The sequence below is a fragment of the Indicator indicator genome, chromosome 29 (assembly GCF_027791375.1).
Source record: "Indicator indicator isolate 239-I01 chromosome 29, UM_Iind_1.1, whole genome shotgun sequence".
NCBI classification, from domain to species: Eukaryota; Metazoa; Chordata; class Aves; order Piciformes; family Indicatoridae; genus Indicator; species Indicator indicator.
The window spans coordinates 352,359-379,998 of record NC_072038.1 but is presented as its reverse complement, the minus strand read 5'-3'; the positions used below and the strand labels follow the sequence as shown (position 1 = coordinate 379,998).

The 27,640-nt window shown below is 57.3% G+C and overlaps 1 protein-coding gene across 1 annotated transcript; it reads left to right on the top strand.

The window, feature by feature from the left end:
* The first annotated feature begins 1,504 nt into the window (after positions 1-1,504).
* On the top strand, positions 1,505-22,156 carry LOC128976672 (bMERB domain-containing protein 1-like). The gene is made up of 6 exons (XM_054393993.1): positions 1,505-1,593; positions 10,383-10,503; positions 16,832-16,905; positions 21,130-21,244; positions 21,373-21,446; positions 22,038-22,156. The coding sequence occupies exons 1-6, from the start codon at positions 1,518-1,520 to the stop codon at positions 22,154-22,156; spliced, it is 579 nt and encodes a 192-aa protein (XP_054249968.1). The 5' UTR covers positions 1,505-1,517.
* The last annotated feature ends 5,484 nt before the right edge of the window (positions 22,157-27,640 follow it).

Sequence of the window (27,640 nt, the reverse complement as noted above, 5' to 3'; positions counted from 1 at the left end):
GGGGCAGGTGGTGCTGAGCTGTGTGCCTCCACAGGGGATGGCAGGTTGGGAATCCTCAGTGGGGGTAGAGCTTTGGCTCTCAGTGGGTGAGGGGTGTGAAACCCTGTGAGCAGCAGGGGTTACAATCCTCAGCCCATCTTCCTCTTCTCCATGCCAGCATTGTGGGAAAAGCCTTCAGGATGGTTGGGACTGGCCATGGCTGTGTCCTGCAGGACTGCCTGGCTCCATGGAGGGAGGAGAGGGGCAGTGCTCTTCACTGAGGTCCCTGCTGGTGTGGGTGCTCCCAGTGTGCTCCCAACCTGCCCTGGACCTTCAGCTCAACACACCTTTGAGCACTTTCAACACTTTCTCTTGTGGTTTTCCACAGGAAAAACTTCTCCTGGAAGATGAAGCCACTCTTGCTCACCTCCTCACCATGCCTTTAGGAGGCCCTGGCCAGGCTGACCTTAAACACTGCCAGGGATGGGGCATCCACCAAGCTCTGTTGACAACCCCTTCTACTGCATCACCACCCTCACAGTGAATAATTCCTTCCTTGGATCTAATCTGAATCTCCCTCTTTCATTTTAAAGCCATCACTCCTTGTCTTGTCACTAAGCTCCTTGTTAAAGAGTCCCTCCCTGGGACTGCAAGGCCACCAGAAGGTCTCCCTGGAGCCTTCTCCTCTGCAGGCTGCCCAAGCCCAACTCTCTCAGCCTGGCTCCCAGCAGAGGGCTTTCAGCCCTGCCAGCATTGCTGTGGCCTCCTCTGGCCCTGCTCCAACAGGTCCCTGTCTGTGCTGTGCTGAGGGCTCCAGAGCTGCCCCAGCACTGCAGGGGGGGTGTGAGCAGAGCACAGCAGAGGGGCAGAATCCCCTCCCTGCCCCTGCTGCCCACACTGCTGGGGATGAGTCCAGCACAGGCTGGGGCTGGGCTGGCAGGGGGATGCAGGGGGCATGTGGGGGGCATGCAGGGTGCAAGGAGCACTGTGTGGAGGGCAGCAGGGGGCATGGGTGGGCAGTGGCAGTGAGGGGTGCACGGAGCACAGGGGTTGCAGGGAGAGCAAGCAGGGCACAGGTTGCAGGGGATGCAGGGTGCAGGGAGTGTGGAGGGTGTGGGGGGAGCAGGAGCTGCAGGGGGAGCAGGATTTGCCGGGAGGAACAGGGGGTGCTGGGGGTGCGAGGGAGGCAGGGAAGCAGCAGGGGTGTGGGAGTCAGGGGGGGTGCAGGAAGGATTGGGGGAGTGCGAAATAACTGGGGGAGTGGGGGGCGCGGGGGACTCGGGGGTACGGGGGGCGCAGGAGGTGCAGGGGCTGAGGTTCCGGACAGGGAGGCTGAGGAGTACGGGGGGGCACAGGAGGTGCAGCGGCTGAGGTTCCGGGCAGCAGGTTTGAGGGGTACGGGGGGCGCAGGTTCTGAGCGGCAGGGGTGGGCGTGCAGGGGGAGCAGAGCTGCGCGGAGGCGGAGCGCAGGGCGCGGAGCAGAGGGAGCTCCCCGCCAGCCCCGGAGCAGCGCGGACAGGAGCGGGCAGGGCTGCGGCATGGAGCGGAACCGGACCCCTCCCCGGTACGGGTCGCTGGAGTCCACCCGCTGGCCGCCTCCCAGTGCGGGGCCAGGTGAGCACGGCGGGGATGGTGCCGGGTCCAAACTTTGCCCTCCCCACCGCCGCCACCGCACCTCTACCTCGACCCCGGTGGCTCCGGGACTGGCCCGGGCAGCCGAGCCCCGGGATGTGCCCTGGAACCGGCGGCTTCATCCCCGAGCGCTGCCCGAACCGGTCCCGGCCGTGTGGCGAGTGGAGCTGGAGGGGTGGGGGGAAAAGGACGGAGGGAAACGGGGATGGAGGGGGAGAGGAATGGAGGCGAGAGATGAGGGAAAAGGGGGATGAAGGGAGGCAACGGCTGGATGAGGGAGAGTGGATGGGAGAGGTAGGATGGAGAAGAGAAGGGGCTGGGTGGGAGCAGGGATGCGTGGAAGGGGAAAGGATGGAGGGAAGCAAGGATGGCCGGAGGGAAGCAGGGATGCATGGAGAGGAGGAGGGTGGAGGGAAGGAGCCCGTGGAAGGCGGGATGCGCTCCGCCATCCGTCTGATGCTGCCCGGAGGGACGCGGAGCCCTGCGCCGTCATGCCCGGCCCTGGGCATGGCTGTGACCTCCCTGTCATTCGCTGCCTTTCCCCCTCACGGACCAGCTCTCCAAGCACGAAACAAGAGGGACACCGACCACAGCGACTGTCTAGGGCACAGTCCCTGACCTTGGACTGTCAGGAAGGATCCCAGTGCTGGGCTGTGGGCAACACCCTGTGGAGGGGAGGCTGCCGCAGCAGCTCTGCCCTGGCATCCCTCCGACTTTTTCCCTTCTCCAACTCCTTCTGCTCCACCTTATCCACCTGCACCTAGCGGGAGAGGGACAGGGACAGGCAGCTGGAAAGGCAGGGATGGAGCAAACTCCAGCATCCTGCTTGGCACGACTGTGGGGGTGCTGCTCATGAAGCTGTCCAGCAGCCTGGTGAGCTGCCTGAAGTTGGAGTCCTCTCCTTTGTGCCTTTCAGCACGGCCACAGGGATCCTTCCCCACACCTCCCCCACAGGGCAAGTGGCTGCGTGGAGACCCTGCCCTTGGGGGTGGTCTGAGCACTTCCATCACCTGGAACCTCTGTTCTCCTCGACTCCTGCATCCCTGTTACTTCCCTGCCTCCCTCGCACCCCCAGCACCCCCTGTTCCTCCCAGCAAATCCTGCTCCCCCTGCAGCTCCTGCTCCCCCCACACCCTCCACACTCCCTGCAGCCTGTGTCCCCTGCAGCCAGGTGACGTAAGGGTGGTCCAGGGAAAGGGCAAACACTTGCTGGGCTCAGGATGCCAGTTGTGGCTGGAGCATCCCCCCCGGGTGCCTGCGAGCAGGGTTGTGTGGCTGTGGCTGTGGTGTTTGCTGGTTCAGTGCAGGTCTATCAACTCCCAGCTCCTGGGGGACTCTCTGGATGGCTGAGGCTGTTTGTTGCTGTGTGAGGGGTCCAGCTTGCCCAGGGTCACAATGGCCAGGTGGGCTTGGAATCTCTTCAGACAAGGAGACTCCACAACCTCTCTGGGCAGCCTGCTCCAGGCCTCCAGCACCCTCACAACAAAGAACTTTCTCCTCCTCTTCAGATGGAACCTCCTGGGTTCCAGTCTGTGCCCATTGCCCCTTGGCCTGTCCCTGGGCACCACTGAGCAGAGTCTGGCCCCAGCCTCTTGCCCCCCACAGCTCCTTCAGCTCTTGCTGAGCATTGCTCAGCTCCCCTCTGGGGCTGCTCTTCTGCAGGCTCTCAGCCCCAGGGCTCTCAGCCTTTGCTCCTCACAGAGCTGCTCCAGGCCCCTCAGCAGCTTTGTAGTCTCTGCTGGACTCTCCCCAGCAGTTCCCTGTCTCACTTGAACTGGGGAGCCCAGGGCTCAAGCCAGGACTCCAGCTGTGGCCCTGCTAGGACAGGGTAGAGTAGAAGAACTCTGTGGACACATTCTTCTAAATGCACCCCAGGCAGTCTCAAGCCAACCCTGCCAAGCTCTGAGCACAGGCAGCCTCTTGCCCTGCTTGTGCTCAGGAGGTGACCTGGGGACAGTGCACAGAGCAGTGGGGTGTTGAGGAGGGGCTACATCCCTGGTGATACCCCGTAAGTTATCCCAGATACCTCCCCTATGGACTCTGGTCCTTTTTATGTCTGTCTGGCACGGCCCCAGTGGTGCTGGCTGTGCCAGGGACTGCACAGATACAGCCAGAGAAATCCTCCCAAGCAGCCAGGGGCCAAAGCTGCACCTTTGTCCCTGAGTTACTGGAGGGGGCAGCTGGGCTGTGGTTTGCAGGCTGCTGGCAGCTGTGATCTCCCCCATCTGAGCATGATGCTGTCCTCTGGGACTGGTGTTCTGTGCCATGCATTGGTGGTCCCAGAGGTTTGTGTCCTCTTGCCAGGCAGTGTGGGTGGTGTGGACCCACCTCTCCTAACCCATTGCTCTCCCTATCCTGCTTGTGGAGCAAGGGTGATTCTGGTGGGCTGGATGCCTCCTGCCCTTTCCAGGGTAGAGGAAAGCACATGAGTGAAGTTAAAAGCCTCTTGGGATGGAGCCTAAGAAAAGAGCTGTGCCCCCTTCCCCAGGGGGCTGTTGATCAATCACCCAACTTCAATCATGAAGGAAAGGGCTGGAAACTCAACCCTGTGCTGCTGGCTGCTGTGACTCATCCCAGGCTTGCTGCAGGCTGTCTAAATGTTTTCACCCAAGCCATATGGAGTGGAAAGCTCTGGCTATTAAGCTGCTCATTAACACTGCTCACTTCCCCTGGGCCATGTGGTGAGGAGCAGAGCACCTCCAAGTTAAACTCAAAGCCCCTTCAGTGCTTTGCTGGGTTGCAATGGTGCCAGTCCAGAGGCCCTTGGCTGGGGCAGTGTGCTGGTGTCTGTGCCTGGTGCTGCTGGGCTGTGTGCAGCTGTGGGAGCTGCCTGCCTTCACTTTGGTGTCATCCCTCTCCATCCCCTAAGGGACACTCAGGACTGTGAGTTGAGCACAGCTTTAATGATGTTTGCATCCTCAGGCCCTCACTGGTGCCTGGCACTTAGGGAGGGTGTAAGAAACTCATTGTCAGCTCTGCCCAAGCCCCCTCCAGTCAGACCTGGGCTGCATTCAGAGTGTGTCCAGCAGATCCAGGGAGGTTCTCCTCCCCTCTACTCTGCCCTGGAATATTGCATCCAGTGCTGGGCTCCCCAGTTCAAGAGGGACAGGGATCTGCTGGGAGAGTCCAAGGGAGGGCTCCAAGGATGCTGAAGGGACTGGAGCACTGCCTGGGGAGGAGAGGCTGAGAGCCCTGGGGGTGGTTAGTATGGAGAGGAGAAGGCTGAGAGGGGATTAAATAAATGTCTATAAATATCTGAGGGCTGGGGGTCAGGAGGGAGGGGACAGGCTCTGCTCAGCTGCACCCTGGGATAGGACAAGGGGAAATGGATGGAAACTCCAGCACAGGAGGTTCCACCTCAACATGAGGAGGAACTTCTTCCCTGTGAGGCTCACAGAGCACTGGAACAGGCTGCCCAGAGAGGTTGTGGAGTCTCCTCCTCTGGAGCCTTTCCATCCCTGTCTGGATGTGTTCCTGTGTGACCTGTGCTGGATTCTATACTCCTGCTCTGGCAGGGGGGGTTGGACTTGATGACCTTTGGAAGGTCCCCTCCAACCCCTAACATCCTCTGATCCTGGGATCCTGGGATCCTTTTGCCCTGCCCTCTGCTTGCAGGACATGATGGCTTTTCATCCCTCTTGAGCTCTGAGTGTCTGCCCTTGCCATGTGTGCCTGCTGGGTGATGTCACTGCCATTGCACAGGGGCTTGGGTGTGTGGTGCCCTTTGGTCTCCCCGTGGAAAGCTGTGGCCTGGCCCATGCCTGTGGCTGCTGGCCTTGGAGAACTCACAGTAAGGCTGATGAGGCACTGGAGTGGAGTGCCCAGGGAGGTGGTGGAGTTGCCATCACTGGAGGTTTTGAAGAAAAGCTTGGATGTGGCACTTGGTGGCATGGTCTAGCTGATGTGGTGGTGTTAGGTCACAGGCTGGACTTGGTGATCTCAGAAGTCTTTTCTAGCCTCCATATCTGCCTGGAAGGATCATCCCCAGAGCTGGCAGGGAAGATCCATGCACATCCCAATGGATGGTCACAGACTTGTAGAGGAAATCTCACAAATTGTAGAGGAACTTGGACTGGGAGATGTCTCCTCTGGAGATACTGAGTTCAGTCCTTTGCTCAAAGCAGGAGCTAAATCCTGCTGCTCACAGCCTTGTCTGCAAGGTACAGATGGGGACCTCACACCTCTGTCTCCCAGTGTCTGAATGACCCTTCAGGCTGCTTCCCTCAGCCTCTCCTCACCCATCCATGACCCTTCAGCCTGCTTCCCTCAGCCTCTCCTCACCCATCCATGACCCTTCAGGCTGCTTCCCTCAGCCTCTCCTCACCCATCCATGACCCTTCAGCCTGCTTCCCTCAGCCTCTCCTCACCCATCCATGACCCTTCAGCCTGCTTCCCTCAGCCTCTCCTCACCCATCCATGACCCTTCAGGCTGCTTCCCTCAGCCTCTCCTCACCCATCCATGACCCTTCAGCCTGCTTCCCTCAGCCTCTCCTCACCCATCCCCTGCCCTCACTCAGATGTTCAGGTCCTGGCAGGATGAGCTGTGGTCCTGGGCAGATGTTGGCAGGTGGAAGGAGTCTCCATCAGCAAGTTCATCTTCCCAGGCTGTCAGCTGCCTGGAGCTGCTGGTTTCTCCTGAGGGTCAGTGGATGGGATTGGTGCAGAAGTGTAGCTCTGTGTCCCTTTATCCAGGTGCTCCCTCCCAAGGGCTTCATTTTGCAGGAGCATTCTCCTGGAACTTCCCTCCCTGTGCTCTTGTCCTGAGTTAAGCAGCCCCAAGCACAGCTGTCCTCTTGTCCAGGACTTTCCTGCTTTGGTCCCTGGCATTCCAGAGGACACATTTTGGCCAAGGGATGCAGAGTGCCATGCCCTTGATCACAGCACATGAAGGCACAGCCCCAAGGGCTGAGGACCTTCCAGCTGGAGCCCTGCAGCCACTGCTCTGCTGTGTGTGGTACACCCAGCTGCTGTCCCCACTTCACAGGACACTTCTGACCTCAGGAGGTTGCTGGGAAGTGTCTTACAGAGAGGTGACTTTGGGGGGGTGCATGAGGGCAGCTCCTCTTGGGCAGGTCTCCCATGCACACCATATTCCATGCTTCTGATGGGAACCCACCCAAAGCTGAGCCAGGAGCTTTAGAATCACAGAATTGTCAGGGTTGGAAGGGACCACAAGGATCAGCCAGTTCCAACCCCCCTGCCATGGGCAGGGACACCTCACACTACAGCAGGCTGGCCAGAGCCTCATCCAGCCTGGACTTAAACACCTCCAGGGATGGGACCTCAACCACCTCCCTGGACAACCCATTCCAGGCTCTCACCACTCTCATGGGGAAGAACTTCTTCCTCACATCCAGCCTGAATCTCCCCACTTCCAGCTTTATTCCACTCCCCCCAGTCCTATCACTCCCTGACACTCTCAAAAGTCCCTCCCCAGCTTTCTTGGAGCCCCCTTCAGATCCTGGAAGGCCACAAGAAGGTCTCCTCAGAGCCTTCTCTTTCTCACTCCTGTGGGCAGCTGCCTACACTCTAAAATCATGTCCCAGCCTCCTGCTGCTGCTGGAGGAGAGCAGCCCAGCACTGCCACCTCCTCCCTTTGTGTACACAGGTGAAGATCTACCTGTGTCCATCTTCTGCTTCTGCTAAGGAGGCTCTGGGATAAGAAGGGTGAGGCAGGCATGCTGGCACCTGGGTTCAAACCACTGGGCAACACCTGGCTGATGCTTCAAATACTCAGCCAATTGCTCTTGCCAACAGTGAGCAAAGATATTCTGGGTTAGTCACCAGCCCAGCCAGGCCAGGAGTGGCAGTCAGGCTCCCCCAGCCCCACCCCTGTGCTCCCTGGGGGGATCAGACTTGTCCTTGGCTGGTGAAGGCTGCAGTGAGTTCCTGTCTGTGTTTATTGGTGCATCTACAAAACAATCAGCCCTGTCACCTCAGCCTGGTGATGGGACTGACACTTGGAGCAGTGCAGCTTTTCCCTGGAGCTGTGCTGAGGTGCAGCTAAAGCCCAGGGAGTGGCTGCCACCAGCAGACACCAACAGCTGCACCTTCTCCTGTGCTGTCACCTGCCTGTGCAGGCAGATCCTGCCTGTGCCCAGCACACAGCCTTAGCTGCTCAGCTGTGCAGCAAAATATCCTGGGCAAGACGAGCTCTGGGATGGCAGAGCAGCAGGACAAGGGACCTCAGCATCCTGGTCCCCTAGCAACCACACTCTGGTCCCCTAGCAACCACATCCTGGTCCTGTAGCAACCACAGTCCAGTCCCTTAGCAACCCCCTTCAGACCCAGCAAACAAGGCTAAGGGAGGGGTCTGTGCACAGCTGGGAGAGACAGAGCCAGGGCTGAGGGAAGGCAGAGATCCTCACCTCACATTGTCCACACCATGCATTCACCAGGCTGCCCTGGCTCAGGGGACTGCTGGGGAGAGTCCAGCGGAGGCTACAAAGCTGCTGAGGGGCCTGGAGCAGCTCTGTGAGGAGCAAAGGCTGAGAGCCCTGGGGCTGAGAGCCTGCAGAAGAGCAGCTCCAGAGGGGAGCTGATGGGTAGGAGGCAAGAATCACAGACTCTTTAATGTTAGAAAAGGCCTCTGAAATCATCAACCCAACCTTCTGGCTGTAAGGCTCCTGCCTTGTTGCCCTGAACGAGTAACATAGGATCACAGAGTCACTGAGGCTGGAGAAGCCCTCTGGGATCATCCAGTCCAACCATCAGCCCAACACCACCATGGGCACTAAACCAGGGCCCCAAGCACCATGGCCACACATTTCTTGATCGCCACCAGGGATGGGGACTCCACCACCTCCCTGGGCAGCCTGTTCCAGTGCCCGACCACTCTTGCAGCAAAGAAAGTTTTCCTCATCTCCAACCTAACCCTCCCCTGGCACAATTTCAGGACATTTCCTCTCCTATCACCTGAGACTAGGGAGCAGAGCCCAACCCCCACCTCACTGCAACCTCCTCTCAGGAGCTGTAGAGAGCAATGAGGTCTCCCTCAGCCTCCTCTTCTCCACACTAAACACTCCTAGATCCCTCAGCTGCTCCTCCCCAGCCCTGTTCTCCAGACCCTTCCCCAGCTTCATTGCCCTTCTCTGGGCATGCTCCAGCCCCTCCATGTCCTTCTTGGAGTGAGGGACCCAAAACTGAACTCAGGATTTGAGGTGCAGCCTCACCAGTGTGCATTCCCTTCCCCCTGCCTCAGTTTCCCCAGGTGGGTGACAGGGATGATGTTCAGCACTCCAGAGGATGAAGAAGCCAAACTGGACAGCTGGGTAGCACAGAGCTTTGTCCCCTGGAGGTTTTTGCAGCCAGGCTGGATGTGGCTGTGAGCAACCTGCTGTAGTGTGAGGTGTCCCTGCCCATGGCAGGGGGGTTGGAACTGGCTGAGCCTTGAGGTCCCTTCCAGCCCTGACAGTTCTATGCTTCTGTGATTCATCCAGCTTGTGCTGGAAGGGGGACAGCTGTAAGAACTTCACCTCCATGACTCCTTAGCTCCATGCTACACGGGCCCAGCATCTGTCCCTAGTCCATACTAGAGGAGGGTGCACTCACAGGCTCATGTTCTGGACACAGATGTTCCTGTCCTTCCTTCCAGTGCTTTCAGCCCCTCCTTAGCCTCCTGCTGTTCAACACAGGAGAAACATCTGAAAATTTGGGGCTTTCTCAGCAGCACAGAGCCCAGCCCAGTGCTGGTGTGAGCAGGGTGTGCTGCAAAGCCAGAACAAGTGATGCTTGTTTCTAGGGCTCAGAGAGCTGTAGGCTCAACCAAGGTGGCCAGCTGGACTCTGAGGGCTTCTTCCATACAGACCCTTCATGCATATTGCATGTCTGCTTGGAGCTGGGCTCAGCAAGCTGAGCAAGCCTGGATGCCAATGCAGTGATCAGCAGAGCTGGTCCAGAGCCCAGCTCACCAAGACCACAAATAAAGACAAAAGAGAGGCTGGCAGCTCAGTGTCCCTGTGTCTCAGTGACATTCCCTGTTCCTGTTGGGCTCTCTCCTTCTGCAGCACCAACAGAGCAGTGTAAAGTCTGGAAATGAGTTTGAAATGGTGCTGATGCTTGCTGGTTATGAGAATCCCAGTGTGGTGTAGTTAGAAGAGACCTCTGGAGAGCATCCAGTGCAACCCCCCTGCTAAAGCAGGGCACCCACAGCAGCTTGCCCAGGAGCACAATGGCCCAGCTGGGCTTGGAAGCTCTGCACACAAGGAGACTCCACAACCTCTCTGGGCAGCCTGCTCCAGGTCTCCAGCACCCTCACAACAAAGAACTTTCTCCTCCTCTTCAGATGCAACCTCCTGGGTTCCAGTCTGTGCCCATTGCCCCTTGGCCTGTCCCTGGGCACCACTGAGCAGAGTGTGTAGAAGGTTGGGTTGATGATCTCAGAGGCCTTTCCTAACATTAAAGAGTCTGTGATTCTTGCCCCCCACCCATCAGCTCCCCTCTGGGGCTGCTCTTCTGCAGGCTCTCAGCCCCAGGGCTCTCAGCCTTTGCTCCTCACAGAGCTGCTCCAGGCCCCTCAGCAGCTTTGGAGCCTCCCCTGGACTCTCCCCAGCAGTTTCCTGTCTGAACTGGGGAGCCCAGGGCTCAAGCCAGGACTCCAGATGTGTTCTCCCTAGGGCAGGGTGGGAGCAGAAGCTCCCCTGACCTGCTGGCCACACTCTTCTTGTGCCGCTCTGGTGTTCGTGGGGGGCACAGCTCTGTGGTCCCTGCTGCTCTCACAGCGCCCTGTGGACATCTGCTGGTGGCTAACCTGGCTCCTGTTTGACTTGCAGAAGATGAGATTGTGTCCATGGCTGACTCCACCACCACCATGGATGACATTGAAGGAGAGCTCTTCAAGATCGAGCGGATCAGGGAGATGCTGGTGCGGAGGGAGTCGGAGCTGCGGTACATGTGAGTGCTGCCCTCCTGCTCTGCTCCCCCAGACCCACAGCACCACCCCACCAGTGAGCAAGCACAGACCACCCCCAGGCTATGGCAGGCTTGAGGCTGCTGTTCCCCTCCTTTTCCAGCTGGAAGTGCAGCCTCTCCCTCCCACCACTCTGCCCTTGCTCTCAGGAGGGGCTGGGCTGGGACCCTGAGCCTATTTCTGTGCAAACAGAGTTGAGGACCTGGCTGTGACCACCCTGAGTGTTGCCACAGTCAGCCCCAAGCACCTCCTCTCCCACTGGGTGTTCAGTGCATGGCTCTTGTGCTGCTCTCAGGAAGGGAGCTGAAGCCTGCTGGTGCATTGCTGCTCTCTGGAGATCATAGATTCATAGAACCCCAGAGTGGTTTGGGTGGGAAGAGACCTTCAAAGCTCACCCAGTCTAACCCCTGCAGCCAGCAGGGACAGCCCCAACCAGAGCAGGGCTCACAGCCCCACACAACCTGACCTGCAATGGTGCCAGCCATGGGGCAGCTCCTACCTCTCTGGGAAACCTGGGACAGGCTCTCATCACCCTCAGGGTCAAACATTTCAGTCTGAAACTCCCTCTTGTACTTTCAAACCTTCCCCCCTTGTCCTGTCACATCAGGCCCCGCTCAAAAGTCTGTCCCCAGCTTTCTGCTCAGCCCTTGAAGCACTGCAAGGCCACCAGAAGGTCTCCCTGGAGCCTTCTCCTCTCCAGGCTGCCCAAGCCCAACTCTCTCAGCCTGGCTCCCAGCAGAGGGCTTCCAGCCCTGCCAGCATTGCTGTGGCCTCCTCTGGCCCTGCTCCACCAGGTCCCTGTCTGTGCTGTGCTGAGGGCTCCAGAGCTGCCCCAGCACTGCAGGGGGGGTGTGAGGAGAGCACAGCAGAGGGGCAGAATCCCCTCCCTGCCCCTGCTGCCCACACTGCTGGGGCTGGGGCTGGGGCTGTGCTGGCAGTGCTCAGTGCCAGCTCACCTCCAGCTTTGCACCCCCTAGCACCCCAGGTCCTTCTCCACGGGGCTGCTCTCCAGCCCTTCATTCCCCAGCCTGGACTGATGCTGGGGGTTGACCTGACTCATGTGCAGGACCTTGCACTTGCCCTTGTTGCACCTCATGATGTTCACACAGTCCCACTTCTCCGGCTTGTTCAGGTCCCTCTGGATGGATCCCATCCCTGAGGCATATCAGCTGGGATACTAACTTAGCTGGGCTCTCTCCAGGGGTTTCTCTTGAACTGTGGGGCCCAGCAGTGGTCCCAGATGTGGCCTCACTGGAGTAGAGTAGAAGGGGAGGAGAACCACCCTTGACCTGCTGGCTTCACTCTTCCTGGTGTACCCCAGGGGACCATTGGCCTTCTTAGCCACAAGGACACAGAGCTGGCTTGTGGGGAACTTTTCCATCAGAGCTCCAAGGTCCTTCTCTATGGCTTTAAGCCTGGCTTGGTACTGCTCATGGCAGTAATCAGATTCCCTGGGCTGCAGCAGTGTCTGTGCTTCCTTGTCAGTGAGTCCAGGTTCCCACTGGTAGCTGCAGTGGAGGTTCAGATCTGGAGTGATGACCTCTTTGAAGCACAATTCCTCCTGAATACATTGTTGGAGATCATAAAAAGGTGCAGCTCTGAAATGCTTTCCATGGCAACCAGCACCTAGAGCTCCCAGGTACCAGCCATGCTCTCAGAGCTTGAGTTTTATTAATCCTTTGGTTGGTTTCTTCCTTGACTTCCACTTGGGAAACAAAAGGGAGTCAGCTACAGAGGTGGCCATGGCTACAGAGTCCTGGGAACTCCATCTGAGTGGTTTGGAGCTGCTGTGTGGAGCTTTGTGGAGCACAGCAACGAGGAGGAGCAAGGCAGGAGAAGCTGAGGGCAGTGCTGCCAAGTCCAGCTGGAGAGTTCTTTCCCATGAGAGTAGTGAGAGCCTGGAATGGGTTGTCCAGGGAGGTGGTTGAGGCTCCATCCCTGGAGGTGTTTGCAGCCAGGCTGGATGAGGCTCTGGGCAGCCTGCTGTAGTGTGAGGTGTCCCTGCCCATGGCAGGGGGGTTGGAACTGGCTGAGCCTTGTGGTCCCTTCCAACCCTGACTGATTCTAGGATTCTGTGAGCTGTAAGCAGTGGAGTCCCCCAGGGATCAGTGCTGGGTCCAGCCCTGTTCAACATCTTCATTAATGCCACTGATGAGGGAACAGACGGACAGACAGAGTCTGCTCAGCAGCTTTGCTGAGGATACCAAACTGGGAGGCTTGGCTGAGACACCTGAAGGCTGTGAGGCCATTCAGAGACTTGGACAGCCTGAGAGCTGGGCAGAGAGGAACCTGATGAGGGTCAACAAGGAGAAGAGCAGAGTCCTGCAGCTGGGAAGGAATAAAAACTGCAGCAGTACAGGATGGGAGAGGATCTGCTGGAGAGCAGCCCTGTGGAGAAGGACCTGGGAGTGCTGGGGGATGACAAGTTCTGCATGGGACAGCAATGTGCCCTGGGGGCCAAGAAGGCCAATGGGGTCCTGGGGGGCATTCAGAGTGTGTCCAGCAGAGCCAGGGAGGTTCTCCTCCCCCTCTGCTCTGCCCTGGTGAGGCCACACCTGCAATATTGCATCCAGTGCTGGGCTCCCCAGTTCAGGAGGGACAGGGATCTGCTGGGAGAGTCCAAGGGAGGGCTCCAAGGATGCTGAAGGGAGTGGAGACTGCCTGGGGAGGAGAGGCTGAGAGCCATGGGGGTGGTTAGTGTGGGGAGGGGAAGACTGAGAGGGGATATGATCAATGTTTATAAATATCTGAGGGCTGGGGGTCAGGAGGGAGGGGACAGGCTCTGCTCAGTTGCACCCTGGGATAGGACAAGGGGCAATGGGTGGAAACTCCAGCACAGGAGGTTCCACCCCAACATGAGGAGGAACTTCTTCCCTGTGAGGCTCACAGAGCACTGGAACAGGCTGCCCAGAGAGGTTGTGGAGTCTCCTTCTCTGGAGCCTTTCCATCCCTGTCTGGATGTGTTCCTGTGTGCCCTGTGCTGGATTCTCTGGTCCTGCTCTGGCAGGGGGGTTGGAACTGGATGATCCTGGAGGTCCCTTCCAACCCTAACAATTCTATGATCATTAGCAGTCAGTCTGTGCCCAGGTGTCTTGTGCCAACCTTGCCATTGCTGCTCTTTGTACAAGCTCAGGGCTTAGTCACCACAGGACTGTAAGCTGGCAACAAGAGGACCAAAAGACCTCCCTGCTCTCCACATGCAGCTCCCAGACACAGACCTGCTCAGTGTGGTGTGCAAACAATCCCAGAATCCCAGCATGGTTGGGGTTGGAAGGTCCTCTGGAGGTCATGCAGTCCAACCCCTTCCTGCTCAAGCAGGGCACCCACAGCAGCTTGCCCAGGAGCACAATGTCCAGCTGGGCTTGGAAGCTCTCCACACAAGGAGACTCCACAACCTCTCTGGGCAGCCTGCTCCAGGCCTCCAGCACCCTCACAACAAAGAACTTTCTCCTCCTCTTCAGGTGGAACCTCCTGGGTTCCAGTCTGTGCCCACTGCCCCTTGTGCTGTCCCTGGGCACCACTGAGCAGAGTCTGGCCCCAGCCTCTTGCCCCCCACAGCTCCTTCAGCTCTTGCTGAGCATTGCTCAGCTCCCCTCTGGGGCTGCTCTTCTGCAGGCTCTCAGCCCCAGGGCTCTCAGCCTTTGCTCCTCACAGAGCTGCTCCAGGCCCCTCAGCATCCTTGTGGTCCTTCAGTAGACTCTCTCCAGTAGCTCCCTGTTCTTGAACATGGAATGGGCCAGAAAGGACCTCCAAAGCTCATCCAGCCCAACCCCCTCTGCACTCAGCAGGGACATCCCCAACTGGATCAGGTTGCCCAGAGCAAGCCTCACCTTGAATATCTCCAGGGCCTCAACCATCTCCCTGGGCAACCTGTTCCAGTGTTCCACCACCCTCATGGTGCAGAACTTCTTCCTCACATCCAATCTCAATCTGCTCTGCTCTAGTTTGAAGCCATTGTTCCTTGTCCTGTCCCTGCAGGCCTTTGCACACAGTCTCTCTCCATCCTTCTTGTAGCCTCCTTCAGGTACTGGCAGGCTGCTCTTAGGTCTCCCTGGAGCCTTCTCTTCTCCAGGCTGAACACCCCCAGCTCCCTCAGCCTGTCCTTGTAGCAGAGCTGCTCCAACCCCTGACCATTTTTGTGGTCCTCCTTTGGACCTGCTCCATTAGGACTTGCTGCTTGACCCCAGCTCCTCTACCATGGGGCTTCTGGTGCTGTTGCTGGTTCCATGCTCCTGCAGGAGATGTATCAAGGGCATGAGGATTGATGCCCCAGTGAAGGGATTGCTTTGTGAGTGCAGCAGCTGAGCAGGTTTTGGTGATGCACCTGGGAAGTCTGGGCTTGGATTTTGGATGGAGACACTTTATTTTAGCTTCAGGCCAAGTAAAAGAGTTGGAGAGACACCAGATGGCCAGGTCAGAGTGGCCCACTCATGCCAGGGTAAGCCTGGAGAAAGAAGAGAAGCATCACAAATCATCTCAGCAGTCCAGCTCGCCCAGCTGTGCACCTCACCACAGGGCAGCATCACACAGAGTCTGCAAAGAGGCATCTCCTGCCAGGCCTTGTGAAAGCTCTTCTCAAAGAAGCCAACAGCCACAGTCCCTGAGCAGGGACTTGCTTGAGCTGTCAAATCAGAGCAGCTGGCTTTTCCCAACCTTCTCAGTGAGGGATCACAGTGTCACAGAACATTGGAGGTTGGAAGGGACCTCCAGAGCTCATCCAGTCCAACCCCCCTGCCAAAGCAGCATCACCCAGGGCAGTCTGCACAGGAATGCATCCAGGTGGGGTTGGAAAGGCTCCAGAGAAGGAGACTCCACAACCTCTCTGGATAGTGTGTGAGGAGCCCAGGGAGTGCTGAGAGCAGGAGGGAAAGTATCAGATGCATTGGTCTCGTGTTTGGGTTGGCCTTAGGCTGATGCAGCCTTGGAGACTGCTGGAAGGGCAGACAGGGCTGGGCAGCCCTTGGGTTGCTGCTCACTATGTGTATGAATTGCTGACAGAAATCAGGAAGACTTTGAGGAAAGGACCTTAGAGGGCAAAGCAAAGAAGTCTCTAAAGCCAGAAGACACTGGCACGAGGGAGGGCATAGAATGGTGAGGAGCTCTGAAGATCACCCAGTCCAACCCCCTGCCAAAGCAGGATCACCTAGGGCAGCTCACACAGGAACACATCCACAGAGGTTTTGAAAGTCTCCAGAGATGGAGACTCCACCCAGGGCAGCCTGCTCCAGGGCTCTGTCCCCCTCACCATCAACCTCACAGGGTTAAGCCTTCTTCTGGGAGCCCTGGTGAGCAGTGAGCAGCAGCTGAGCTGTTACTCCCCTGGAGAGGCTGAGTGCCTGTGGTGCTTCCAAGGCATCATGAGACCACCTCCAGCATGGGCAGGACCAGACATGCCCTCTCAGCTCCACCAGCAGCTGCTGCTGACGTTTGAGTCGAGCCCACCCTGACCAGCATCTTCCTGTGGTTCCGTGGTGTGAGCCAGAGATGATTCCACTGCCTGCAGCCCCACTTCCCCTGGTGGACTGAACCTTTTTTCTCTGTGGACACCTTCTGAGTGGGCACACTTCCCTCTCTGCCACATCTCATCTGCCTACCTTCTGCAGAAAGGCAGCCCAAGCATCTCAGATCTTTTGATGTGAGAGCAGCTTCCATTTGGGTTTGGATGCTGCTGCTTGGGGCTGTTCTGGGGGCAGCAGCAGGAGCACAGCTGCTGTGGCTGGGGCACCTGCCAGCTTTTAATGGCTCTCCAGCCATTGGCCTTAGAGCCATGGAGCTTTCTGCTTGCCAGGCAGTGACACAGCCACATAACAGCCTTCTGGTACCCAAAGGGGGCTGCAGGAGAGCTGGGGAGGGACTTTTGACAAGGGCTGGGAGTGACAGGATGAGGAACAACAGCTTTGAGCTGGGAGAGGGGAGATGGAGACTGAGATGAGGAAAAAATTCTGGGGAGTGAGGATGGTGAGACACTGGCACAGGTTGCCCAGGGAGGTTGTGGATGTCCCCTCCCTGGAGGTGTTGAAGGCCAGGCTGGATGAGGCCTTGAGCAAGCTGGGCTGGTGGGAGGTGTCCCTGCCCATGGCAGGGGGTTGGAGTAAATGATCTCAAGGTCCCTTCCAACCCAATCCAGTCTGTGAATCTGTGAACCTGTGAACACCACCAAAAGCTGTGAGATGAAGTGGGCTGCCTCTCCCCAGGGCAATCTGTGCTCCCCACCTCAGGCACTGAGTGCACTGCCTTCAAGTGTTGGTTGGGAGGCTTTGAACCTTTCCTGTGCCAGCCCCTGCCTCAGAAGTGTCCTTTGTGTCCCTGCAGGATGGATGACATTCAGCTCTGTAAAGAAATCAGCCGGCTGAAGAAGGAGCTTCAAACACTCATTGCTCTTCCAGGTGAGGCTCTGTACAGCTCCAGAGAGCTGCAGCCTGCTGCTGCTGCAGCAAGCAGAGAGCTCTCCACACACAAGAGAATCTCCTGAATGCTTCCCACCCTGGGATACTCCCAGAGTCACCACAGCCACAGGCAGGAGGGTGGCTCCTGAGGCAGATCTGAGATCCCTTTGGGAGCTTTGCTGCTTGCAGTAGCCAGGCTTGGGCTGAAGGGCAGACAGAAATGGTTTCTCCCATGAGCCCTTTGAGTAAGAACATCATCCTGGAGTGGAAGTAGGACAGGAGCTCAGTGAGGGGACAGTGAATGCTGACACATTCATTGTGGGCCTGCCACAAGGAGGATCCCAAAAAAAGATGGAGAGGACAAGCAAGGGACATTGCCAGACCACACCATGGAGAGGTCCCTTTTGTGGGCAGCAGGAGGGGAGATGCCTTCAGAGGTCTCAGCTCCTTGAAAACCAATGCACTCCTGCTTTGGCCATGCCAGGACTGGGTGGCAGTGATGGCTGTGGCTGTGGGGGATGCAGCCAGGCTTGGGTGGGTGCCAGGGGGCTTGGTGGTGTCCCTGATTTGGGTGAATTCATCATGCAGGATGTTGAAAGGAGGCAAACAGCCCAGCTGCAGCATAGGTGAAAGCTTCAGCTGGGAGGAGGTGCTGCTTCTGCCACCCCTCCTTACCATGACCAGTGACTCTCCATGTCCCTGGCACAGCCAGAGCCACCCTTGCCCCTTCACAGCCCAGGGAGGACCAAACCTCCTATCTTAGAAGCTTTCAGACAAGAGCAGACCCCAAACAGCTCCTTGTTGAGACTGAGAATCCCACATGCTGGGTCCATCACTGCTCCTCCAGCTGGGCCTCCTCCCTCACTCACCCCGCAGTGTGTTTTCAGGCCAGACAGGAGACACAGCCCTGTTCAGTTGTCCCTGTCACAGGTCAGGGCTGGGCCAGCCACCAGCCAGGTGCTAGAGGCTCTCCATGAAGCCCTCTGCTTCCAAAAGGGAAGAGAAAGGGAAGAGGGAGAGAGGCTGATGGAGTGGGAAGGCAGCTAACCCAGCTGGGATGGAGAGAAGAATAATGCTCAGTGTGAGGAGAAACTTCTTTGCAGTGAGGGTGAGGGAGCCCTGGAGCAGGCTGCCCAGGGGGGTGTGGAGTCTCCTTCTCTGGAGCCTTTCAAACCTGTGCAGACTGCCCTGGGTGATGCTGCTCTGGCAGGGGGGTTGGGCTGGATGAGCTCTGGAGCTCCCTGCCAACCTCTGTGATTCCATGATTCTATGATCAAAGAATCATGGAATCACAGAGTCACACAAGCATGGGATCATGGAAGCAATGATAGAATCATGGAATCACAGAGTCACACAAGCATGGAATCATGGAAACAGTGATAGAATCATGGAGTTACACAAGCATGGAATCATGGAAGCAATGATAGAATCATGGAATCATGGAGTCACACAAGCATGGAATCATGGAATCAGTGATAGAATCATGGAGTCATAGAGTCAAACAAGCATGGAATTATGAAATGATTCACAGAATCATGGAATCACAGAGTCACAGAATCATAGAGTCACACAAGCATGGAATCATGGAAGCAGTGATAGAATCATGGAGTCAGAGAGTCATAGAAGCATGGAATTATGGAGTGATTCACAGAATCATGGAATCAATGATAGAATCACGGAATCATAGAGTCACACAAGCATGGAATCAATGATAGAATCATGGAGTCACAGAGTCATAGAAGCATGGAATCATGGAATCAATGATAGAATCATGGAATCAGTGATAGAATCATGGAATCATAGAGTCACACAAGCATGGAATCATGGAAGCAATGATAGAATCATGGAATCATTGAGTCATAGAAGCATGGAATCATGGAATGGTTCACAGAATCATGGGATCACAGAGTCATGGAATCATGGAATGCGTTGGGTTGGAAGGGACCTCTAGAGGTCACCTTGTCCAACCCACCTGCAGTCAGCAGGAGCTTCCCCAGCTAGAGCAGGTTGCTCACAGCCCCATCAAGCCTGACCTCCACCACCCCTGGGCAACCTGGTGCAGTGTTCTACCACCCTCACAGTAAAGAACTTCCTCCTAATGTTCAGCCTAAATCTGCTCTGCTGTAGTTTAAAGCCGTTGTTCCTCATCCTATCACTCCCAGCCCTTGTCAAAAGCTCCTCCCCAGCTCTCCTGCAGCCCCTTCAGGGACTGGAAGGCTGCTCTAAGGTCTCCCCAGAGTTTTCTCTTCTCCAGGCTGAACAGCCCCAACTCTCCTCAGTCTGTCCTCATAGGAGAGGTGTCCCAGCCCTCTGATCATCTTTGTGTCCCTCCCCTGGTACTGCTCCATCAGGTCCACATCCTTCTTGTGTCAAAGGCCCAAGAAACACAAGGGCAGGAAAAATCTTCAGTAGAAGAAACCTTTGACTGCTGAGGGATGTTTCTAACAGCACAACAATCATGAGAAGTTCCTCCTGCCCAGACCCTGACAGCAGGAGCTCTGATCAATACAGAGCAGGTTTTCACCTACAGATCAATAAATACTTTAGGTAACTGCTGAGGCCCAGCCCGTGGGGCTTGCTCCATATGGTGGATTTTGCTGCATTTTTTATTTAGCTGAAGAAAGGCTGGAGACTGATCCAGCCCCTGCTGGACTGATTTTGGAGCTGGCTGCTGAATTCAGCAGAGATGTTAAATGGCTGCAGCACAGACAGGCAGAGCTTCCACCCAAGGCATTTACACTGAACACTCCTGAGCCCTGTCTCCATGGGTCCCACTTATCATTACACACAGTCACAGCATGGTGAGGTTGAAAAGGACCTCCAGAGCTCACCCAGTCCAAGCCCCTGCTCCAGCAGGACACCCACAGCAGCTTGCCCAGGAGCACAATGTCCAGCTGGGCTTGGAAGCTCTCCACACAAGGAGACTCCACAACCTCTCTGGGCAGCCTGCTCCAGGCCTCCAGCACCCTCACAACAAAGAACTTTCTCCTCCTCTTCAGATGGAACCTCCTGGGTTCCAATTTGTGTCCTCTGCTCCTTGGCCTGTCCCTGGGCACCACTGAGCAGAGTCTGGCCCCAGCCTCTTGCCCCCCACAGCTCCTTCAGCTCTTGCTGAGCATTGCTCAGCTCCCCTCTGGGGCTGCTCTTCTGCAGGCTCTCAGCCCCAGGGCTCTCAGCCTTTGCTCCTCACAGAGCTGCTCCAGGCCCCTCAGCAGCTTTGCAGCCTCCCCTGGACTCTCCCCAATATTTTCCTGCCTCTCTTGAACTGGGGAGCCCAGAACTGGACTCAGGACTGCAGATGTGATCTTAATAAGGCAGAATAGAGGGGCAGGAGAACCTCCCTTGACCTGCTGCCCACACTGGGTTCAAGTCCTAACCAAAGCTAACACATTCCCAATAGCCTACAGACACTTGTGGTGATCCTTGCCACTGGGGTGGGAACAGGGCTGACAGTGGTGTGAAAGGTCAGATGTAGAGGATGAGATCCATGGGACTATGTTCAGCAAGGGAATAAGGCAGCCAAAGCAATGGATCCTGTTGGTGTCCATGGCTCTGCATTTGTGGGATCAGTGCTGGTGAGAGCTGCTCCCAAGGCCTCTGGGCATGGGGATAATTCCCTTACCCCTGGATCCTTGCCTGCTTTCTCAGCCACCTGGAGGACCTGACCTGACCTGGAGGTCTCCAGACCTCTATCCAGCTCAGGGCCAAGCTGAGGACTGCTTGGGTGTGCTATGGGAAGTGTGGGTTAGCCACAGCCTGACTGGGGGAGAACATCTCAGTTTGACAGTTCTCAGCTCACTGAGACCCAGCCCCAGCCCTTCAGCACTGCAGGGTGAAGGCCCCAGGGGAGCCATAGTCAGCAGGTGAAGGTCCTAGAGGAGGCACAGTCATCTCCCACCAGAGAGATCACCTTCCTCAGGCCTTTCTCCACTCTGCACAGCTCACAGCTGCATCTTGCAGTGCTCATCCCCAGGAACATTTTGAGGAGAAGCTGAAAATTCAAGTCTGGATGACACCAAAGCTGTCTCCTCCCAGCCAGGGGGGGCTGGGAGGAGGTTGTTGCTTACTGAGCAGCCTGTGTCTGGACCCAGGGGCTTGCTTTGGGTTGAGTTTTAACCCCACTCTTCTATCTGGGCCTGGGTCAGGCAGCCCCAGAGCAGTCTTGGCCTTGGCCTAGGCAAGCTGAGCCCTGTGGGGGTGTGAAATGTGTTGCCTTTGCTGCAGAGCATGAGAAGTCCAACGAGGAGAAGCAGAGGGAAGAGGAGCTGGTGCAGCAGATCCACAAGCTGGTGGAAACCCGAGATTTCCTGGTGGATGATGTGGAGTTTGAGAGGCTCAGGTAGCTGAGGGCAGTTTCTTCCTCACCCTGAGGTGCAGTCTGTCCTCTGAGCTGCACCATGCCTTGCCAGATGCTCCTGGATGCCTTGCTGCAGCCTTTCTGAGTGGTAACCAATCTCTTTGGCACAGGGAAAGGGAAGAAGACAAGGAAATGGCAGAGTTCCTGCAAAGTAAGCTCTCCAAAAGCTACCTCCAGAAAGCAAGTAGGTGGTTGATGAGTCTTGTTCCTTGCATTGACCCTTGGGGGCAGTTTCTCCTCTTCCTGAGCACTCTGTCTCCAAGAGTTCATTGCTCTGCATGGGGTTAGCTGACCTGGACACCAGCTCTTGCTGGAGGAGGAAATATCCCCCATCACTACAGAGGTGATGCTCCCATTTCCCTCCCAGCCACCATGTCCTATGGGAATGGGGACAAACAGGTGACCTTTGGTGGCTGCTGTGTTTCCTCTGGCCCTTTCCAGCCAGCTCCTTGCAGCCCCTCACACTGTTACCTAAGGTCACAAGCTATGGCACCTCTCCAGTCATCCTCTCTTTGTGGCCTCTGGCAGCAGGCCACCCTCCTCCCTGTGCCTCCAGCATCTCTGGAGGGCCCCCACCCCAGTGTGCTGGGAAGCATTTCCAGCCCAGGGTCCCTGTGCCTGTGTCCTGCCTGTGGGGATCCATGGGGATGTGCCTCCTAGATGCAGGAGCTCACACTCAGCTGTGGCTCTAAGGAAGCTCAGCAACCTAACCCTGAGGAGCAGTGATGAGCTTGTGCCCTGCTCCCCAGGCAGGCACTGACTCCTCTCTCCACAGCTCCTGTCAAAGAGAAGAAAATGACTTCCAGAGGACAGCAAACCTCCACCCCATACATGACCAAAACAGGCCTCACCCTGCTGAAGGAGTGCTGTGGCTTCACCTGCTCCATCATGTAGGCCACCCCAGCTCCCCTGCACAGGACATGACCATGGTAAAGCTGGGCTGGGCAAGAGGAGCCTCCATGGTGTGCTGGAATGGCCTGGGCAGGGAGGGTGACCCTCAGTGTGTCCCAGAGGGCACACACAGCTCCTGGTGCTGCCAGCCTGGGGTGTGAGGCACCAGCAGGATGCAGCTCTGCCCTGCAGGGTCTGCCCCCAGGGAAAAGTGCTGGAATCCTGCTGAGTCCTGAGAGAGGAGCTGGAAGGGTCAGGGGACAAGGAGATGGAGAGAGCTGGATGGAGGGGGAGCAGAGATGGAGGACAGCTGGCAAGGAGGTGTAACCATCTGCACACTGAGCTCCCACCTTCCTCCATGCCTGGCTGCATTCAGCAGGTGATGAGCAAGGCCAAAGCTGAGAGCTAAGTCCCACCTGAGAGCACTCTGTAAGAGGAAGATGATGGTCAGGGAGGTCCAGTGAGCTGCAGACCCTGTGGCAGGACATATCTCATCCTGATTATTGCTGGGGACTTCCATGGTGGCAGGTGGCCCGGCAGGCAGGAGTTAGCCTCATTGGCATCAGGTGCCCTGCAAAGCAGGGTTGGCTCTGTGGCCATTGGAGAAGGGAGGCACCAAGGGCATCCCCTGGTAGCAACCCATGGATTCCTGTCTCTTGCCTTTCCTCTCCAGGTCTCCAGGCAGAGTCCACAGCCTGCTCTCCTCTGAGAGTTTCAACTTCCCATCATTGTTCATGCTTCCCACTGCAGCACCACCACCAAAGAGACCTTCCAAGCAGGCTGGGGCAAGCTTGAATGGTGGCATGTGTCCTTGGGGCCACCTCAGTGCTCATCTCCTCCATGGCATCAACCAGCACCAAACTCCACCCAAGCTGAGCGTGGAAGAGCTGTGTGCAGCAGCAGCAAGGGGGTCCAGAGCAGAGAGGAGTGGACAGAGTAATAAACACAGCACTGGGAGCTGATGTTTGGAGAACATTGTGCTCCACCATCCAAGCCAGGCTGTGGCCACAGGGGATGACTCCTCCTTAACCTTGTGCCACCACCTGAGTCTCCATGGGATGACTCCTGAGGACTCTTGGTGGGCAATGTCTCTGGTCTGAGTCTCGTTGTGTTGGCATCAGGTTGACTGCAAGGTGCTCTGTGGCTCTGGGCAGGGCTGAGCAGGCTGTGGAGAGCTGTGCCCAGAGCCAGCTGGGTGAAGGGCTCCTTCTTGTGAAGTTCTCACCTGAGCACAGACCTGGTGTGTGGGACTATGGGCAGAGGAGTTGCTCACCACACCTCACTGCCACTGGATCAGTTTTTCAGCTCCAAGGCAAAGGAGCAGAATTCACAAGAACAGAGCAACACACAGGAGGAGATGGAAGCCAAAGAGGAGCCAGGAAAAGTGGCAGGGAAGGTGAAGACAGCAGGTGAGGGACACTCCCTGCCAGGAGGACATTCAGTCCTGCCCTCCAGTGCCCCAGCCAGCACCACTGGGCCTGGCACCAGGAGCTGAACATAGAGTTCTGTGTAGGAGGCTGTTGAGACCCTGAGGCCACCCTGAGCCTCAGTTCCTGCTGCCCCTGCTGAGCAGGCACCCATGCTGAGGTGGCACAAGCAGAGCTGCTAATGCCATCACAGCAGGGCAGGGGCTCTTGCTCACTGGCTGTGAAGGTCTCTCCCATCTCCTCTCCTTCCTGCCCTGCTGCCCTGGAGGCTGCTATGGCTTCACTGGAGGTCCCAGGGTGCCTCCCACCTTCCCCAGCAGCCAGAAAGGTCCACAGCCTAAAGCAGTCCCTCTGCAAGTTCCCAGAGCAGTGGTCAGCATGACAAGAGGTCACCTCTAGCAGATGTGACCCTGGTTTGGTTCCTGTCACCCCTGAGCTGACTTCAGTGCTCTCATTCTGAAGCCTGTTCCTTTGTCCTGTTTATTTTTCATGTCCTCCAGCATCCTACAGAAACCACCTGCCAGGTCCTGGTGCTCTCCTTGCTTGGGGGAGGCTTCAGTGTGGGCTGGAGGAGCACCCTGCAGGTCACAGGGGCAAATGAAGTCTCTGCTTGCTCCTTTCTGCTGTGCCAAGCCTGTGTGGTGCAGTGAGGTGCAGTACAGAGCTGGGGCTGTGGGCCAGGCAGGGTGTCTGGGGACCACCCATCCTGGAGCTGATAGGACAGATTGGGTCACTCACTCCCTGCTCCTCCACAAAGTGTGCAGGGGCTGCTTTGCTTGGTCACTCTGCAGTGCCCCACATGTGGTGCAATACAGCTGTGGGCTTTGATCCACCCCGACCAAAGCTCAAGCCCTAGGAGACTCCTCTCAGTGCCCCTGCCTTCCCCAGAGTCTCCTTGGGAAGGCTGAGCAGCTGAGCCAGCTTGGTTGGTTGGACTGAGACAGAGCCAAAGGCAAAGAAGAGCTCTTGATCCAAAACTTGTTCCCTTAATGCCACCCCACAAAGCCCCAGGACCTCAGCCTGGGGGTGCTTGAGCAGGCAGGGAGGATGGCTGGGGAGGTGGGCAAGGTGCTGGCCTGGTTTGGTCTGTGTTTGCTGGCTGTTTGTGTGGCTGGGTGTGCAGAAGGAGACAGCTGCTGGCCTGCTCACAGCAGAGTGGGTCAGCTCTGTGTGAGCTGATGGCAAAGGTGTGCAGCACATGGGAGCCTCCCTGTTCCATCTGCATTGGTTTCAACTCATACAAATAAATGTCTGCTGGAAGGTTTGCTGTGTAGATCCTTTCCCCCCCTGGGACCTTCAGCAGTGAGATGGCTCAGGTTGTGGCACAGGAAGGTGGTTGGAGAAGAAAGAAGATGTTAAAAGATCAGGCTGGAGCTCTCCGGTCCTGCAGAGTTCAGAGCAGCTGGGTGTCCAACCCTTCCATTTCTGGCACATTGCACTTCAGAGCCAGGCTGGGGAATCTTTGAAAAGGCAAGAAACAGCCTCCATGGGTTGATGGCCTTTGATGCTCAGAGTGCTGAACTCTTCTGATGTGTTTGTTCACTGGTAACAGCCTTTTGTCCCACCAAGCATCACGGAAGGGTTGTGGAACATCAAATGTCTTCTGCATGTGGATCTGAAGGGAGTCTGGCTGCAGCTTCAATGCTCTTGGCCTGCTGACTCACTGTCTCCTGTATCCTAGCTCCCAAGTGCTCTCAGGAGGAGAGAGTGGACTGCCAGACCTGCACACTGCAGGGTCTCATGGGCTGTCAAACAATCACCCAGGACAGTGAGCAGTGGAAGGGACCTCTGGAGATCACTCAGTCCAAGTCTTCTGTTCAAGCAGGGAACCAGCAGCTTGCCCAGGATCACAATTGGCCCAGCTGGGGTTGGAATCCCTCCAGGAAATTCCACAATCTCTCTGATCCAGGGCTCCAGCCCAGCCCCAGCCCACACTGCTCTGCTGGCTCAGGTGAACCAGCTGGGAAGATCCATCTGGGAAACAGCTTCGCTTTAGGATTTTTAGCTTTTGACAGGAATAATCTCTTGCCTCATTTCTTGTTCGTTGACCCCATCCCATGGGCAGAAGGGCAAAGCTCACCCTGGGCACCCCCTGGGCCAGCAGAACCAAACCCTTCCCTGCAGTCGGTCAAGTCAGAGGCATTGAGGTGCACAACAACTGAGCCCCAGCTCGCCCCAGGGCATGGGGTGAGGATGGGCTCCCATCTGGGCTGCTTCAACAGGCTGAAGAGCAAAGCCCCCACTCTGTGCTGCCTTCCCCCAGTGCCCAGAGCCACCAAGGTACCTCAGAGAGTGGTAGGCTTGTGCCAGGCGCCCCAGGACGCGGTCGTCCCCCAGCAGCAGGATGCGGGCAGTGTGCAGCCTCTGGAGCAGGGCTGCAGGCCCCGGGGGGGTGCCAGGTCTCCTCTGCAGCTTGCCTGGGGGCTTCAGCCCAGCAGCGTTGCAGCCAGCCTGCAGGAAGGCCACGCTCTCCAGGGGAGATGGCTTCTTTTTGATGCCCCCCTTCCTGTGCAGCCGGGAGTGCTCCGGGTCCGTGCCGCACGGCGGGAGGGACTCCTCGGCTGGCAGGGGCAGGTCTCTCTCGATGCCGCTGTCGGTGGAGAGCACGGAGAAGCGAGGCTGCCGGCAGCACTCGCAGCCAGAGAGGATGTCCTGCATCTCAAAGGTGTCCAGCTCCTGGCTGAGGCACTCAGGCTCGCAGCTCTGTGCCACTGGGCGGATGAACAGCACCAGCTCCTTCCCTGCACGGAGAGGGCAGCCTCAGAAATAGTCTCCCTGGGCTGGGAGCGTTCAGGAGCCACCTTTGGGCAGCAGAGCTGGGCAAGGGGATGGACCCAGGGCTGCTCTGAAGAGTCCACATCTCTCAAGCCTCCTTGAAGAACTGCTGAAGGTGACAGGACTCTGCTCAAGGCTCCCTTCATTTGATTTGATATTGTCTTTGTTTAAGCACCCCCAGCCCCAACAAAGCACCCCACAGCTGTTGCTCACTCTCCCAGAGAGCCTCTTGCAATGCTCCACCTGCATCAGTGAGGCTCGTGCTTCCCCACCTGCATCAGAAGCAGGAGGAAGAGCCTTGCTCCCAGCCTCTGTCCCCAGGTCCACAGCAGGGACAGCATTTGGGTGGATATGAAAAGCAGAGCACATCTCTGAGCCAGGAGAGATGGGTTTTGTCCTCACCCACCTCTGGTGGCCTGGGTAAGATACCTCTGTCCTGCATTGCTCAGCTACAATCCCAGAATTCCAGCATGGTGGGGGTTGGAAGGGACCTCTGGAGATCATCCAGTCCAACCCCCCTGCTAAAGCAGGGCACCCACAGCACCTTGGGCCTGCCTCCTCGTCATGCTGAGGTTGTGAGCAGTGTGTGTCCTGGTGACAGATCCACTCTGCCCACCCTGGTGTCCTGGGCTAGCCCTGCCCCCTTCCCTGGCACTGCCTAGGTGGAGGGGGGTGCCCAAAGCTGTCCCAGCAGGGCTGAAGGGCTGGCTACTTGCTTCCCAATGAACACCTTCAGTGCCAGGAGGAGGAGAAAATACAAGAGGCTGCAGACAGAGGACAGGGAGGGCTCCCTCCCCAGATACAGCCCTGGGGGAAAGAAGCCTTGAGTTGGGGAACCAAAATCAAAGGAATTGATACCAAACCACCACCAATGTATAAGTGAACCAGAGCAGGACAGTGCTAAACACAACTGGATCTGAAACACAACCTTTCCCCCAGCCCCTCCCTTCTTCCCGGGACCAGCTCTGCCTCTCCTCCCCACCAGGGGTGGAACAGAGGCAGGCAAAGGAGGTTCTGGTCAGCCCCAAGCCATTCCATGTCGTTTCTGCTGCTCCTTCCTCCTCAGGAGGAAAACTCCTCACAGTGCTCTCCTGCAGCATCGGTGCTGTCCCTGCCCCAGGAGCCAATCCTGCACACTCTGCTCCCGCAAGCAGCAGTCCCTGCCGTGGGCTGCAGTGCCCTCAGCCATGGAGGCTCCAGCAGCGCTGTCCTCTCGGAGGTGCTGACTGGCTCGGCCTTGGCCAGAGGCAGCTCCAGTCTGGAGCGGAGGAAGCTTCTGGAAGCT